This window comes from Lissotriton vulgaris, chromosome 4_1 (assembly GCF_964263255.1).
Source record: "Lissotriton vulgaris chromosome 4_1, aLisVul1.2, whole genome shotgun sequence".
NCBI lineage: Eukaryota > Metazoa > Chordata > Amphibia > Caudata > Salamandridae > Lissotriton > Lissotriton vulgaris.
In genome coordinates, this window is record NC_141691.1 from 1,555,065,142 (window position 1) to 1,555,083,534 (window position 18,393).

The 18,393-nt window shown below is 46.0% G+C and overlaps 1 protein-coding gene across 7 annotated transcripts in view; it reads right to left on the reverse strand.

Moving 5' to 3' along the window:
• ASPH (aspartate beta-hydroxylase) overlaps positions 1 to 18,393 on the reverse strand; it is a 584,233-nt gene that overhangs the window by 87,803 nt on the left and 478,037 nt on the right. For all 7 annotated transcript variants that reach the window (XM_086965790.1, XM_086965792.1, XM_086965789.1 and 4 more), the window contains one exon: positions 14,936 to 15,025. In XM_086965790.1, coding sequence (XP_086821916.1) covers positions 14,936 to 15,025 — 90 coding nt within the window. The remainder of the gene's footprint in view (positions 1 to 14,935; positions 15,026 to 18,393) is intronic.

The following is an 18,393-nucleotide window of genomic DNA, read 5'->3' on the forward strand; positions in this document are numbered from 1 at the left end:
GGGATTTTAACTGTCACCTCTGCCCAGCCCTTTTCCCACTAGATGAGACATGGTCGCGATGTCCAGAGGATAATGGAGCCCATTTTGAGCATTCATTAGAAGGTCATGCTTTTACAAAATTTTTGCATAGCCAAGACCTGATTCACACTATGGATATGGCATATATATCGCAGGATGAGATCTTGCCACCCACTTTCAAGGGCAGAGGATGTTCATCATATATTGACTATATTCTTGCCTCAAGGGCTTTTAAAAATAGAATTTCCAGGGTTGGGATTGATTGGAACCCGTTTAGCGATCATAACCCCTTGGCGTTAGATGTACTCTATCGGGCCTGTCCCAGCGGGAGAAAGCCCGAAGCGGTAACTGAGAGGGTCACTGATCAGGGTAGACGCCTTAGGTGGTCCAAGATTGATGGAGAAAGGTTTTATAGATCACTGATGGAGAAAGGAAAATGAGCCTTTGAGGTGTGTCTAGACGTGACAATAGAAGGGCAGCAGCTACTTATAGCATTTGAACATATTGCGGATTTAGTAGACGGTCTGTTAAAGACTAGCGCCCCGAAAAAAGGGACTGGTAGTCAGCCGCAGTGGTTTGACCGAGACTGCTCTAAAGCCCTGATGGAGCTCAAAGATAGTATTACAATAAGGCCAAGGGACGTCACACGAGTTGCCTCCTGTAGAAAAAAATATAAGAGTGAGCTGAGCAGGAGGAAAAAGGCATTACAAGAAGGTTGGGCGGATCTAAGGGAGGCGGGGGAAAAGAGGGACATGACATAGTTTTGGAGAATTATTAACAGACCCACTTTCCAGGATGATACGGACCCCAAATTAGGAAAAAACATTACGCCTGACATGTGGATTACTCATTACAGGGGTCTATATAACCACGAAACGGGCCCACAGAATGAACAAGGGAATGTTGACCAAGGCCAGCCCGTAGTTTTTTCACTAAAGGAAATCAAGGTCGGGATTGAGGGGCTGTCCAAAAACAAAGCCCCACGCCCAGATGGAATCCCGCCTGATTTGTTCCTAAGTTCTGTGGAACTATGGGCCCCTATAATGACAAGAGTTATTAACACTGCAATCCGCTGTGGCTTACCGCCCTCCTGGTCAACAGCTATCATTGTCCCTATTTTTAAAAAGGGTAGCAGGGACCCGCATAGTGCTGCATGGTTAGACAGTACTGCACGCGGCACATCACTGATCTCTGACTGCTGGTGGAATTCCCTATTCTTACCCCCACCACGGATTGGCATTGTGTATGCAGACTGGCGATCCGAATGCGGTCTCCAATTTCCGCTAAAACTGCCTCCAGCATCAAGAACCACTGCGTGGGTTGGTGAGGCGTTATCCGTGGCGGGAGGCGATTGCTGTCGACGCTGTACCTCCTCTCATCTAGAGCCTTGTGGGACTGCGGGGGCAGAGCGTGGTCTGTTGGGCGGAGTGTGACCGGAGAGCAAAATGGTGCGCCCCGAAAACCGCCAGCCAAAAATAAGCTTCGATGGCGCGAAGAAAGGTACAAAATCGGCGCCTGCTGACCCAGGGCCCAGTGATGCAAATTCGAGAGTAATACTTTTATTTGATTTATAATAAAAAATCATAAAAGGGTGGAGCTTACCACCATTTGAACAATGATGCAAATTCATCTACCGTTGCGTTGCCTGCCAAGGACCTTGACCTGCGCCACCTGTTCCAGGAGATGAGACAGGGGTTCGCCACAGTAGTGGAAAAAGTTGATGGGATGACGTCTCGGCTGGACGCCCTGGTACATAAGGTGGACCATCACGAAGAAAGGATAGCATCAACTGAGCAGCGTATATCGGACAATGACGATATCACCTCATCCCATACCACGCAATTGGTTCGCATCGACAACCTGCTTCGAATCATAGCAGCCAAGAACGAGGACTTGGAAGCCTGTAGCCGACGCAACAACATACGCGTTACGGGCATTCCGGAATCCACAGACACGGGCAGAATGGAACTCTATATCGAGAAGCTCCTCAGAGGATCAGTGGGGGAAGATGCGTTTTCTCCTCAATTCATTGTCGAACGAGCGCACAGGTCATTGGCTCCTATGCCTAAGCCCAGACTGCCGCCTAGGCTGATCATTGCTAAATTACTGAATTATCGCGATCGAGATGTGCCACTTAGGGCAGCCCGTACTCAACAAACCCTGCAATACAATGGAATTACTTTCTCCATATATCTTGATTTCACCCCGCTGGTGCAAGAGGAGCGCCGCAAATACATACCCATGAAAAAGAAGCTACGAGAGGCCCAGGTGGAATATGCCCTGCTCTACCCGGCGAAGCTACGTGTCACACACCAGGGGAAACATCGTTTTTTCACTAATCCCCAGAAAGCTGAGGACTTCCTAAAAACAATTCGTAGGGCCCGGAGGGACGGCCAAGATGCTGAGGCGGACCCGGAGGAAGAGGACCCTTGCTTAGAAGCGAATGAACACTGATCACATTGTTTCACCTCGTCCGGACTTTCTGCCATTTTACACGGCTACACCCGACCCCTGCTCAGGATGTGCAGAGGGCTTGGATTTTCTACTGCAGAGCGGGACTGGCTGACCTCTCCAGTGGTAATGTACTCCAAGGACCACTTTCTCTGCCCTGGCCTCACCGAAGGCCGTATAGTGTGGGAGGCCATCGGCGGGAGAAGTGGCTGTGCGCCCTTGCTGTTGTTTCCCTCACGGGTGCTCCCCATGTGTAATGTTAAGATGTTGCAGTTGAGGGGGGGAGGGAGGGGGGAAGTGGGGGGGAAAGGCGGCTGCTGCCATGATTGGGATGCTGGGGTGGGAGGGGGATGGGCTGGTTCGGGGGGGGGCTTTCCTTACTTGGAACGACTGTTCGAGTTATGCAATGTTATGGTAACTTATATCGTCCGCTTAGAGTGGGCACTGTCGCATCACGCAGGACAAGACTGGTTAAATTGATATCTTTCTGCCTATGGCTGCCTTAAATACTGATCCTTAAATACATGCGCCTGGACGCCCCTTAGCTGGGGCAGCAGTGCGCATTACAAATGTATGTAACATAACATAACATAACATGCGCAATTGACCTGTATGTCATGGTATGTTAGAGGGCTTAATAATGCTAAAAAATGTCGGAATGTCATTGCTTATCTCAATAGACATCATGTCCATGTGGCCATGTTGCAGGAAACTCACTTGTCACCGCAGGGGCCAACCACCTTTGCGAGCAAGTGGGCTGGAGTCCGCATATTCTCCTCATATTCCCCCTACGCGAGAGGGGTCACCATTCTTATTGGTCACACTGTACCCTTTCATAAATGCAGGGAATTGGTGGATAGCGAGGGACGTTATGCTCTCCTATAGGGGCGACTAGGTCGCGACACATATACATTTGTTAATTGCTATGCACCTAACATAGATGCACCCGCTTTTTTTTACTAAACTTTGGGGCAAAATCATGGACATCGGATCTCGCCATATTATCTGGGGTGGAGACTTTAATCTGGCACTGATATCACAAATGGATAGGGCGGACGGGGTGAATCACTACAAGCCTAGGTCTAGGGAGGCGCTGGATGGCGTGATTGCCAAGGACGGGCTGGTGGACATATGGCGGCACTTACACCCTACCGGGAGGGAAGGCACGCATTTTACCTCGCAAACGGGCACATGGGCACGGTTAGAATACTTTCTTCTTACCAGGGAGATAACTGCAGGGGTTTTAAGGGTGACACATTTGCCAAGGACATACTTTGACCATAGCCCTGCACTACTGCACCTCCGTATCCCTGGGTGGGATAGCCCCAGGCCGTACTGGAGACTACAACCTGAGGCATTGTTGGACAACCTGTTCCGAGTCGAGCTGGTTGAAGAAATAGCCGCATTCTTTCCCAGGAACAGGGGATCAGTAGACTCGGTTGAACACATTTGGGAGGCCTTTAAAGTCACAAATTACAGGATACTGCATATCCAAAAGCTTTGGGGTCCTGCGGGATATTCAAAACACTATTCGTACACTAGACAGGGAGCTGCGAGCACTAGAGCTTCGCATGACGGCAGACGACAGCCCTGATACGCATTCTGAGTTTAGGGACAAATTGTCGAAATATGAAGAGGAGGCTAATAGGGAAGCTACATTCCGAGGAAAACACTGGCAGGCCAGAAAATACTGCGAGGGCGACAGGCCGGGAAGGGCGCTTGCGATGCTTACGCGAGCCCCACGGGATCGCACCACCATACTGGAACTTACTGACGATCAAGGGACCACAGTCAGGGATTCGGATGCACTGCTAGATACCTTTACATCTCACTATCACACACTTTACACCTCTAACACCGTGGCTGATACACCTTACGCTGACTTTCTAGGTGATGTAGCGCTCTGCTGGCTCAGCGACGGTGACAGGGCGTTTCTGGCGTCCCCCTTCGAATTGGATGAAATTCGCGAGGCCATCATGTCACTCAAAAACGCAAAGGCTCCTGGTCTCGATGGCATCCCTGCTTAATTTTATAAAGCATACATAGACATCATCGCCCCCGTCCTCCGAGAGGTTTATGAGGAATCACTAGGCGATGGCGTCCTCCCTGGTTCCATGCGGGAGGTGGGTATTACTTCCCTCCTGAAGCCCGGCAAGGATCCTAGTTCCTGCGGTTCTTACCGCCCGCTTTCCCTCTTAAACTGCGATGTCAAGATTCTCGCAAAGGTCCTGGCTACTCGACTGTCCCTCCTTATGTCCAGGATTGTATTGCCCGATCAATCTGGGCTTGTATCTGGTCTTTCCACCTCTCATAACCTACGCACTTTATTCTCTTTACTCCGCACGGTACACCCTGACTTACCGGTAGCGGCCGTCTTCCTAGATGCCTCCAAGGCATTCGACTCGGTTGAATGGCCTTACTTATTTTCTGTCTTGGCTAGCATGGGATTCCCGAAACTCTTCATTTCCTGGATCCGCCTGCTCTATACTCATCCTACGGCGAAAGTCCTTGTCAATGGTCGCCTTTCGGAACCCATCGACATCACTAGAGGCACACGTCAGGGATGCCCACTATCTCCCCTCTTGTTTGCGATAGCTGTTGAACCTCTTGCCTCTAGACTCCGTCAGCTGCATCGAAAGGGAGCGGTACAGTGCCTGCAACGCCAAATTAATGTGTCTCTCTACGCTGACGACATCACGCTTTATATCAAACACCCTGACCTGAACCTCAACCCACTACTGAGAGAATTTGTGGTATTCGGCAGGATGTCAGGTATCCACATTAATTGATCCAAGTCGCAATTCTACCCCCTGACGGATGCAGTTGCCGTTTTTACCCTTGATTACCCACTGGAGTGGTGTCGGACCGATCTCCGATACCTAGGCATACAAATTTCCCGTGACAGAAACGAAACGCTGCGATCCAACTATGGAGTAGCAATCACGAAGCTTACCGCTGCAGTGGACCGCTGGATCACCCTGCCGCTATCCATGGCCGGAATGGGGCTTTCGCACACTCTGCGAAAGAGTGCGGGTTACCTGTTGGGGCGACCTGTTCTTGAACGGTCAGTTCAAATCTGCGGAACTGTTCTTTGCATCCCATGATCGCACCCCGCTCGATGTCTTTTACTACCTACGCCTTCGCACGGGATGAAGGACATCCTGCCTGAATTTCCCGTTGAACCTGATATCCTACCCCCACTTCATTTCTTATTGTGCTCACAGTAAGGGTCACACTTAGTTTCTGGCCTTTATCGTCAGATCAGGACTGCGGCTCCGATGCCGGTGGGTGCCCGGATACATTGGAGTGCTGAAATGGCCGTTGAGCTCACTGATGAGCAATGGCAATACTGCTGCGCCCTTACGTCTCGCAAATCTGCTAGTAGTAGACTCAAGATCATACACTACAAATTCCTGCAGCGATTATATTATACCCCGGTGAGGAAACATAGGTTTGGCTTGGCTGACAGTGACCGGTGAGAGCGCTGGCGTGCCGAGCATGCGGGCTTCCTGCATCTGGCGTGGGAGTGCCCTCTTGTACATCATTACTGGCAACAGGTGACTGACGCCCTCACTGTGATGACAAAGGAAACCATACCTATGGACCCGTTGTTCGCGCTTCTTGGGCATACACCACATATCCCTAAATCCTGTAGGAAATTCGTAGATACTGCACTCCTTTTGGCAAAGAGACGAGTGGCGTGTCGTTGGGGCCGAGGCAGAGGGCCTAAATTTAAGGACTGGCTGGCGGACCTGACCTACTGATCAACATACCACCTTCGCTGAATTGTTGCCGATCCTAAGCCGACCTAAAGATATTTGGGGCCCGCTAGTAGGTTATCTACTCGCACAGACAGATGACAGCGATGTTCCTGAGGGAGGACATACTAGCGACTAGAGGCGCTGCTTACACTCATAGAGGGGACACAATATCGGCCGGCTTATATACATTTCACCTCCTACACAGCAGGGGTGGTAGCCCATAGACCACGCAATGGATCAATGCCTTACCCGAAACACCTCACATGTCACCCATAGACGTTGTACTTCCGGACGTTGCCACCTGACCCCTCGCCCATACTATGGCTCTCCCGCTCTGCCCGCGACATGTGCCCGCCTCTCCACACTCAATGATACTCCATGACACCATATATGATGCTTCTTCTAATGTTAATTGTATATCGCCATGAGTGCTGCTATATAACTGTGTACTAAAGAAAGATCGTTACTACCTGAACTGCTTTGCTGACTCGGACCTCCACCTCCAAGTGTGTTTATCAGGCCTCATAGTTTGTTTACTGTTTGGAATTTAACAAAAAAATTAAAATTCTGTTCTACTGCAGTGCATCCTCAGGTATTCTTTTGCACTAGATACAGTACTCCTATCGACTTACCCTATTGTGCGCCGCCGGGCCTCTGGGATGCCGGTCACAAGGCTGTGTCACAACCAATTAATACGCTGCCGGCCTCAGGGTTATAGGCGAATGAAGCTGTGTACTGTGTGAACTATGCAATAAAGCAGTTTTGAACATCAAAAAAAAAAAAAAAAAGGGTAGCAGGGACGACCCTCAATGTTATCGCCCCATCTTCCTGATGTATCTGCATAAATGTTGGGAAGGGGGATATTAAACCGGTTGTCTGAGTGGACAGAAGTAAATAACATTATCTCAGACACACAGTACGGTTTTAGGACGGGTCGCTCCACGAGTGACCAATGCTTGAACCTTTACATGTTAGCAGCCAAATACACTAAGGCCAGTGATGAATCCATTTACATGGGGTTTATGGATCTGGCAGCTGCTTTCGACCATGTAAATAGGGACAAGCTTTGGGACATGATGACCAGTATGGGGATAGAGGTTGGCCTCATTAACATCTTAAGAGAATTGCATAGTAATACCTCAGCGCAAGTCAGGTATAACATGGAGGGCGGATGTACTGACTCCTTCTACTGTAGAAGTGGGGTACGCCAAGGCTGCATCTTGGCGCCTTTTTTATTCTCCCTTTATATTAATAATCTAGAGCAGCATCTCTTACAGATGGGATCCGATTGTCCACGAGTAGGGACGCGTCATGTTCCTGTGTTACTTTACGCAGATGACGCGGTCCTCCTCGGACGCACACCAAAGAGCTTACAGATTTTAATTGATGGTTTTGTATCTTTTATGGGCTTACTAGACCTTTCTGTTAATCTGGGTAAATCATACGTTTTATCCTTTGGTAATAAACCCTGCAACAAATGTACCTTCACGATAGGGAGCCACAAGATAGAGAAGGTTAAATCATTCTCGTATCTGGGCTTACTATTTGACGGGTTATTAAAATTTAACTGTTTGGTGGAGGAACGCTGCCGCAAGATGAATGTCACCAATGGGGCAATTGCAGGTTATGGTCGAAGGCTGGGGAGGTGGTGCCCTGAACAGGTGATGAACTTGTATAACTCCATGTGTTGCTCTAAAGTAACCTATGGGGCAGAGGTGTGGGGCTTCGCAAATACTTGTCCACTACAGCGGGAGGAGAATAAATATCTACGCTCCGTCCTGAAAGCCGCACATAGTTTAGCTGCAGCAATTGCACACAGGGAGTTAGGGATACCCTACCTTGAAGATTCGGTGAAGGTTAGGCCAATCCTAGCTTGGCTAAAAATTTGGGTAAACCCAGAGGCGAGCTTAAGCAGGGAAATAATGATGGACTGCTTGGGCAGAGAAAAATGGTTGCGAATCCCGTGGCTCAGTTATGTTAAGTCCGTATTGGAAACCCTGGGCCTCAGGAATCTCTTTACCGATCCGACAGTGATTATCCCTCAGCATAAGACAATTGTTAAAAAAGCGTTCTTGGCACGCAAAGCTACACAGAGAACAGAGCTAGAAAGGGCTAAAACCACGGTGTGTGCATATAATCTCATAAAGACCACAGAAGGAATGGAACCTTATCTATATTTGATACATAATGCACAGGACAGGTTTTTAATGAACAGTTTTAGGCTCAATCTTTTACCATATTTATTGGGATCACCACTAGGGTATTCACTTACAATTGAGCCGAAGGGAACCTGCGGCTGCGACAATAGGTCTCCGCAGGATTCCCTTCATTTTGTACTGTTATGTTCATTTTACTCCGAACCTAGGCGCAGATTCTTGGTAGATATCCTAAAAAAATCTAATATAAAATGTGCTCAAGAGGCCTTGATTTTTTTACAACAGGCGACTGATCCCCTTACACTGTGCTGCATCATCAATTTGATTAAAGTAGCGGTTCGATTGAGGGCAACAAGAGGGGGGGGAATTGTGAGACTTTTGTGATTGTTTTTAAAGGTTTTTAATGTCTTTTTTAACGTACTGTGACTTTGTTGTACCTACATTGGGATTCATGTTAATTTAATTGCCTTTTAAATAAAAGGAGTGTATATTGTATGTCTGTACTTTTATGGTGATTTTTAATCATCGAATAAAGAATCCTGACTGACTGACTCACTCCTCGCTTATTATATACGTATCTAAACATCCGGAGGCTACTGCCATCAGTTTCCATACCTGTCAGACTGAAATCATGAGCTGGATGAGTTAAAACTTTCTTAAAATTAACAACGAGAAAACAGAGGTTATGGAGTTTGGCAAGGGCCTCACCCTGTGGAACCAAACACGGTGGCCAACAGAGGCGGATGAGTGTCTTTGTGTGATAACTAAGGTCAGGAATCTAGGAGTGATCTTTGACAACCAACTAAATTTTGCAGGTCAGATAAACCGCCTAACGTCCTCCTGTTTCTTTTTAATGAAGATCTTACGTACGTTTTTCCACTTTATTCCTCAGAAACTCAGTGAAACTGTAGTAGTAGCTCCTTATCTCTCTAAAATAGACTAATGCAATGAACTCTTTCTGGACATTGACAAGGCCCAGATGACTAAATTGCAGTCCCTATAAAATCCAGCTACTCGATTGCTATTAAACATCCCTAAAGGCCATTCTACCTGTGCTGGTATAAGAACACTACATTGGCTCCCTATCCAGCAGCGAATGGAATTCAAGGCCCTATGTCTGGTTCACAAGGCACTACATGGAGGAAGTGCTGGTGACATTTAAAAATTGTTCTTATGGTATTCGCCCACAAAAAATATTAGATCCACAAATGCGGGTCTCATACAAATCTCCAAAACCCACAGAGCAAGATGGGGAGGCAGGAGCCTATCCCACTGTGCAGCTACACTGTGGAACAAGATGCTAGTTGCTATGAGGCTGCAGCCAAACAGGCAGCATTTTAGGAAATCGCTTAAATCCTGGTTGTTTCCTCCCAACTAAGTTGCAGGAACTAATAGAGCAGCCCCTCCTCAAACTTCCCAGCACCAAGACGCCGCGGCAATCGAGCGCTTCATAAACCTATTTGATTAATATGTAATTTATTATTATCTCTCTTACAAAGAGTTAGTGAGGTCAAAATCACACAACAAAGGTTTTCCCCAAACGGCAGTTTAAGACAATATAGCTCTCTTGGAATCATTTTGAACATTATCTCTTTGCTCAGTGCTATGACACTGTTATTTCAGGCACACAACCAATCAGTCACCTATAGAAAATGTCACTTGTACCGCGCCTAGCCCATTAACATTGTGGACACTCCTCCTGTTAATGAAGGAGAGAGTGACGGCCTTGCCTTCGACGGGGAACACTAACTGTGACACCCCAAGGAGGGCTCACTGGTAACCCTTCAAGACAGTGATAGCAAAAACAATTGAACAGAATGTTTCCTGGTTAGAAGAAGTAAATGAGGACAAAAGTGATCACAAAGGGAATGAGGGTGCAGTGTCACTGGCAAGCAGGGAAATCTGAGCCACTGAGAATGAGAAGATCTGATCAGAAGTGGTCTGATTATCATTGTGGCAGCACTTCACATATTGCTTCTTCAAAGAACTGACTAGCCAAAGGAAAAAAGTGCAATATCTGTAGGAGCAAGGGTCACTTTGGGAGAGTCTACACAGAGAACAAGTGAACCATCAAACCCAGGATGGCACAAAAAAGCCATATCAATCCATGTCAAGGTACACCCAGTGGGGCATTTCCCAAACCCATGTAATATGGTTGTTGTTATTCGTGACTCCACTGATAAACAGTGAGGAATTAATGAAGGAAAGCTTATAGAAGAAATAACATTTTCTTGTGGGTTTAACCCATTGTATTAGTCAACAAAAGTGCTGGAGGTTTGAGTTTTATGCATACATTTGGGGCATTAAACTCAAACATTTTCATTGATAAGCAACCACTGCACACAGTAGATTGGACTAATCCCTCCTTTAGATGGTGCTGCTTTGTTTTCCACTATCAAACGTGGGCACGCATATCATCAAGTTGAATTGGGGGAAGCATCAAGACAACTGACCGCCTTTATTATGCCCCTTGGGCTCTTCCAATACAGAAGGATTCAGTTTGGCCCTGCGCTGCCGGCGTTCTTTTTACAGCATGCTCTGTACCACCAGTTTAAAGACTTGGAAGAATACATGTTTCCAAAGAACATCTTAGTATTTACTAAGGATGCTAGTAGTCCCTTACAGACTCATGTTGAGCACATTATTCACTCCACATGAGAACATGGAGTAATTCCTAGAGAGCCACCGGTGTAGGTCATCAAGGATACAACATTTTTGTGGCATTTGGGAGCACTACTCAGAGTTTTTCCGAGTTTTCACCAAGTCATGTAACAATTTAGGAACCACCTACACAAAGGCATGGAGTACATGTTGGCCAGTGATCACCCTTTTTCCTGAGCAATTTGTGTATTATTACTGTCTATTCAGGTGCATATGGGCGGTGGACAGTGCTATCCCAAAGGGCTGGCAGGAAGCATAAGTTAGATTGGTACACCTTAAGAACTCTCAGCAAAGCTAAAAGAATATATGCAGTCATCCCAGCGAGAACCCTTGGTGTGTGTATGGGAAGTCAATCATTTTAGACTGTTCATTTGGGGCAACTTGTGGCCAAGGAATGGGTTGTTGAGCACTGTAAAGTTACTGAGGTTTTTGTTGCAACAAGCACACTCTTGTTGCCTTAACAAAGGCAACAAGTGTGTGCTTTAGGTGGACCACCAACCTTTGACTCACATCCTTTCCCCTGGGTGTTTATTTTATTTGAAAGGTTTTATATAGCGCTGGCTGGTCCCAGAGGTATCAGAGCGCTTTACATGAGCAGAAGCAGTCAAAAAAGCAATTGTTCAGGGCATTAAAAGTAAGCAAGTACATCTCTCATTAATTTAAGGGGGGCAGAATTATGGGTGGTAAAATGGTGGTAATGTCTTGAAGCAGAAAAGAGAGTATCGACAGGAAAGTCAAGTCAAGTCAAGTCAAATGATTTATATAGCGCGCTACATACCCAGAGGGTCTCAAGGCGCTTGAAGAAGGGTGGGGAATTACTTGTCGAATATCCAAGTTTTAAGTTGCTTTCTGAATGCTAGGTGGTTCTGAGTGAGGCGAAGGTGAGTGGGAAGTGAGTTCCAGGTTTTAGCTGCCAGGTAGGAGAAGGATCTACCTCCCATGGTGGTTTTGTTGATGCGAGGTACAGTAGCAAGGGCTTGGTTGGAGGATCGTAGCTGGCGGGAGGGGGTGTAGAAGGAAAGTCGTGTGTTGAGGCATTCGGGTCCAAGTTCGTAAAGTGCTTTGTGTGCGTGGGTTAGGAGGCGGAAAGTAATCCTCTTATTGACGGGGAGCCAGTGGAGGTTTTTCAGGTGACCAAAGATGTGGTCTTTACGCGGGATGTCTAGTATGAGTCTGGCTGAAGCGTTCTGGATGCGTTGGAGTTTTTTCTGGAGTTTTGCGGTGGTACCGGCGTATAGGGTGTTTCCGTAGTCCAGGCGGCTCGTGACCAGTGCGTGGGTGACCGTTTTTCTAGTTTCGGTGAGGATCCAGCAAAATGTTTTTTTGAGCATGCGAAGAATGTTGAAGCAAGATGATGAAACGGCGTTGACTTGTCTGTTCATAGAGAGTGAGGAGTCCAGGATGACGCCCAGGTTCCGTGCGTGGTCCGTCGGGATGGGTGCTTTTCCAAGGGCCTCTGGCCACCAAGAGTCATCCCAAGCGGAGGGGGAGGTACCTAAGATAAGGACTTCTGTTTTGTCTGAGTTCAGTTTCAGACGGCTGTGCTTAATCCACTCGGCTACTTCTTTCATTCCTTCATGTAGGTTGGTTTTGGCAGTGTTAGGGTCTCTTGTGAGTGATAGGATCAGTTGAGTGTCATCAGCGTAGGAGATGATGTTGAGGTTGTGTTGGCGTGCGATGACCGCGAAAGAACAAATTGTAGAGTTAGAGGGCAAGGGTAAGAGAGGGGGGATGGAGAGAAAAAGAGGATAAGATCAGGGTAAACAGGAGGATGTGTAAAAAGGGAGAGCCAGGTACACAGCAAGTAGAAAGTAGAAAAAGCATTGGATTTTGCTCAGGGTATTGTTTAAATGAAGTACATCAGAATGGGATTTGATCTTATAGTAGAGTTGGGTGTCATCAGCATAGAGGTGATAGTTGATTCCAGCTTGTTTCAAAATGAGAGTAAGGGGTTCCATAAAGAGGTTGAAGAGAGAAGGGTGGAGAATTGAGCCCTGGGGGACACCCAGAGAGGCAGGGGTAGAATTGGAGAGGCAGGCATTGATTTTTATTTGTTGTGTTCTGTGCTGGATGAAGGAAGAGGACCATTTGAGGACCAAACCATTAAGGCCAAAGCGAGCTTTAAGAGAATTAAGTAAGGACGAATGGTTGACTGTATCGAAAGCTGCAGAGACCTCAAGGAGGATAAGAAGTCAAGCTTCTCCATTGTCTAGGGAACTGTGAATGTCATCCACAATGTTCAACATGGCGGTTTCTGTACTACAGCCTTTCATGAAACCGGATTGCAAGGAGTCAAGTAAGTTAAATTTGCCTATGTCGTTGTCCAGTTGAAGTAATGTATATTTCCCAAGGGCTTTAGCAAGAAGTGGGAGGTTAGAGATAGGGCGGAGGTTGTTGGGATCATTGGGGTCAGCAGTAAGGTTTTTAAGAATTGGAGTGATTTGTCCGAGTTGGAGGGAGTCGGGACGTATCCAGTGGCAAAAGAGGTGTTAATGATTTTTCTCCAACAAAGGGCTATGATGTGGTTAAGGTTATGAACTAGGTTAGAAGGGAGTAGGTCTTTGGTGTGCGAGGTCGGCTTTAGTTTAGCAATGATATTAAAGACTTCGAGCTCTGTCACAGGAAAGAAATTATACCAGGAGGCGTTGTGTTTCAGTTGTAAATTGGAAAGGATGTCACCGGGCGAAGTTGGAATGGGTAGGTGAGTGAGAGGGTTAGGCGGTAGGAACGGTGCCGAACAAGGAGGTATTTCTATAGCTACGTCTATGGCATATTTGTGGGTTGAGTTCTAGGACCCAGATTTACAGGTTATGCTCCAGATTACAGGAGTATTGTTTTGAAGTGTCATCTGTGCCAAGAAAGAACAATAGGCATGCAGACTGTTAATCATGATTACCATGCCCTAGTTCTGAAAATATAATATGATTACAATGATTTTGACGTGGTTATTTGTATGTAGACTATTTGTATCTATCAGGAAAAGAGAACAAGAGAAAATATAGGAACTCACAAAAGAAATCATCTAACAAAAATAACAAGGGGTATTGGACAACATTCAGTAAAGATATCATGGAAACAACAGAGCTTTAACAAGAAACTTTTTGCTTAGGGAACAACCCCAAAACAGTTATTAGATCCTAGCTGAAGGATCGGTGACCACCCCCTCCATTTTTTTTTTTTTTTTTTCGTTTTTAAATTTTATTCAGAACTGTCCGGCATCTACAGAGCAGGCTTAGATTATGCCAATTTTGTTGGCTACATCCAGTGCATCATAGTCTGGAGCTAGTCGCACATATGCCTTCTTCTCGCCGTCTGGCCTGATCAGGGTGTTGACCTTGGCAACATCAATATCATAAAGCTTCTTTACAGCCTGTTTGATCTGGTGCTTGTTAGCCTTCACATCCACAATGAAGGCCAGCGTGTTGTTATCTTCAATCTTTTTCATGGCAGACTCCGTGGTAAGAGGGAACTTAATACACCACCCCCTCCATAACACCCACTCCTCCGGAGGAGGCACCAATTGTGTCAGTAAAATAACAAACTTGGCTCTTAGGATCACTGGTACGTCTGCATTATAATCATTTCCTAACATTCTCAATATACAAACACACAAATGTACTAGTATAAGAAAATAAAGTGCAGCAAATCTCCTAGTTTTGGAAATTAACAGTAATTGAGCTTAAATTGCAATTTGTGTAACAAAATAAGAGATTTTGGGAGATTGAGACAAAGAAAAAACAAAAAGCCTGGGCAAGGGAATCATATTTCACCTCCTTAACCCAAGGTCATTATATTCTGGATTGCATGACGTCATTCTCTACAATTCACATATCGAGAAACATGTAAAATCCGCATTGATGAAAAAGACTGCTATTTCAACATGCATACCTCTGGATTTCCAACTCGTTGCATGGCATCACCCAAGTGGAAATAAAATCTTCCATCATCAGTTCCAGGGTCACCAGATTCAAGTCCTTCCTATAATGAAAATAATACATTTATTATTTAGAATAACAGTTTCATTTCCTTTTGGAAAATGTACACCAACTAAAATGCACATTAAGTATGAGCTAGAAACAAATTAAAACAACATAATTTTGGGGCTTCCTTTGCCCCAAAAACAGTGGCGACAGCCTCTTCTTAAAGTGCTTTTGCATTCTGTTATTTTTTCTCCTCTTTAAATTCATTCTGTTTTTCATATATTCCATTTTCAGTTATTTCCGCTTCTTATGTCCATCTCAACAGCATGCAAGATAAAGTGCCACATTTTCATAGTTTCTCATATTCAAGCGGGCTCATCACACCCCTATTCATGAATACGTACAAAGGCACCATCCTTCTCTTTTGTCATTAGCAGTTTATTGTTGGCCCAATGCATTTCGGACCCCCACGGGTCCTTCGTCAGGGGAAACTGGCAATAACTGGCAACAACTATCACTGCGTTGTATATAATATTGAAAATGCTACTCTTTTCGTGGACAAAGTTGTTGCGTAAGACTAGAGCAGCCTACCTTTGAATTGAGAAAGCAGGTTTGAGGCTGACATCCTGTCATTCAAAAAGTCAATATGTCCTTATGTAATCTAACTGGTGCTCATGTAATGTGCTCCGAGTTTGTGAAACTGTATAACATGAGACATTAAGCCCATCATCATTATTGTGAAGGGGGAGCAAGCCCTCCCCATCACTACCTTCAGCACCACGGGGTGCCTCCTACCCTAACTTAACAACAGAGTCAGAACCTTAAATGATATTCAGCTCTCTGTTGGAAGGTGCAACATGGCAGAGGCACTGGGTTTGAGATTGGTTGAATTATGATCAATTGGACTTTCGTGATTTCGTACTCGGATATCGGTCAGGCTTGAGTCGAAGTCTGTCGGGGTCCTATATTAGCATTGGCACCTGTGAGAAATTGGGTTGTTGGTTGAGGGAAATGAAGCCCTACTCAAGCAACAGCCACAATCCCTATCATGATGAACCACAAAAAGTAAATGAATTAAACTGTGCTTAACCCTCTGGTAGCCCAGCACAAAATCAGTCAGGCTCAACTTAGAAGTAATTTGTAAAGTCTGTATGCAGCACTTTAACTGTAATAAAGTGAAAACACAGCACAAGAAAAATCCAACACCAATTTAGAAAAATAGAGTCAAAGTATTTTATACCAAAATGGCAAAAATCCAATAAGAAGAACAGAAGATATGCAATGTCAAATATTTTAGGTAATTATAGTGCCTAAAAGCTCCCGGTTATTTGGTTGTGCGAGAGCGATGAAAGTCACAAGTTCAGGCTGACCGCAATGGTGCACAGGCCAGAAACAGGGACCAAGTTAGTCCAGCTGAAAAAGTAACTTTTTCGAAGTCTGGCACAAATAGTCCAGTTCACAGTGGAGGAGGCCATGAGGAGCAAGGAGACGGACGGTCGTAGCGCGAAAAGCGGGCCGGGCTTCCCAGACGGTTGTCACTTTAGCTCGAATATTCTGTTTTGCATCACGGAGGGTCGTTGCTGGAGCTTTGCAATGGCGGTCACAGTGGGATGTCAATGTTGTCGCTCGTAGTGCAGCTCTTGCATTGCCGATCATTGATGTAGCGCGAAGAGTCAGGTTCACCAGAGCTTCATCTTGGCAGTCGTTGCAGGCAGCACTTCCCCAGTCTTTACCTAATTTACAGTCATAAAGAGCCCAAAACGTCAGCATTTCCCCTTTTATTTTACGAGATGCTCAACTGATGCCATACCAAAGGTCCAGAACCTGCTGTGGGGGGACCTCTTGGGGATCAGGAACTCATTCCAGCAGACGCCAGCAGGGATCGGAAAGTTCCAGCTTCAGGTCCAGTGTAGCCTGGGCAGTTGCAGAGAGTCCTCTGAAGCTTGGGGCGTCCTTGTAGCCCAGAACAGGAGGCCAACTAACTAGCCCTTGGAGTAACTCCTGTAGCCTGGGATGAAGTGAGCAGGTCTAGTCTTGCCTCTCAGGCAGCAGGGCAGGCTCTCAAAGAGCAGGGCAGGCCTCTTTCAGCAGGGTAGTTCTTCTTCTGTAGTATCCACAGGTCCTGGAGTGTACTGAATAGTGGGTTTAAGAGTCCTAGTTTTATACCTGGTGCCACCCAGTGGAAGAAAGTTCTGTAGTGTTCTCCCCCACAGAAGTGTCTGGGATTTACTGACTCCCTGCTCTGCAGTCACAATAGGATAGTGTGAAGGTCTTTGTAGGTGTGCTGACACAGTGTCTTTAAAGTATAAGTGGGGGTGTGCACACCTCTGCCCCCTATCCTGCTTGGATGGCCTATCCTGCCATTACCCAGTCCCTCTATTGTGTGGCTGTCTGGGAGGAATTACACAAAGGCCCACGGCCAAATACACCTAGTCATATGACCCAGGAAAAAGGCTGCAAAAAGTAAATGGTTAGTATAAGAAATTCCTTAGACATCAAACATGACAATTTCACCTGCTCCCAAGCAAATGTTATCACTTATTAAATGTAATAAGGTAACCCACTGTTATCCTATGGAAGAGGTGGACCTCATAGTAGTAAAAAATAAATTTGTGAGTTTTTCACTACGAGGACATGTAAAACTTAAAAGTTCATGTCCACCTTTTTAAATACAATGCACCCTGCCTTATGGCTATTAAGGGCCTGTCTTAGGGGTGACTTATATGCAACAAGAAGGGAATTCAAAGCATGGCAAGGACATTATTTTGTTAAGTCGAATTGGCAGTTTAAAACTGCAAAAAGGCTTCAATGACATGTTCAAAGGGGCGGCTTAGGAGGGTGGCACAATAAGTGTTTCAGGCCAATGAGGAGCATATAATTTACCAGCTCTGGGTATATGGTATACCACCTTACTATGGACTTATAAGCAAATTAAAGATGGCAATTAGGTGTAAACTAATTTTACCATGTTTTAGGGAGTGAGCACAAGCACTTTAGCACCAGTTAGCAATAGGAAGGTAGAAGGCAAAAAACTTGGGGGGAGGTCATCCTAATACGGACAGGTCTAACAACACCCAATCATCTTTCGGCTCAGGATGTTGCTGGTACTGGCATCTGGGAGCAGGGAGCAGCGTGGATCTCGTAGCTAAAGTAGAAGTCTGTATCAGTGTTGGGGATAAATGGCACTGGGGATGGACAAGCTAGCGGTAATCCGACTGGAGGACCCTGTGGTTCCATGGGGCTGAAGGCAGTCCAGAGGGAGCCAGAAAGACACAGAAAATTTGAAGCATGGCCTCCTTGAAGGCCTCTTTCTCTGGTGTGATCAAGGATGGCCAGGGACATTCAGGTGAGTCAGGACCAACTGAGTGAAGAATTCTGTGGTCGGAGACATCAAAGAAGTGTAATTGTCATTATGACTCTCTTGTT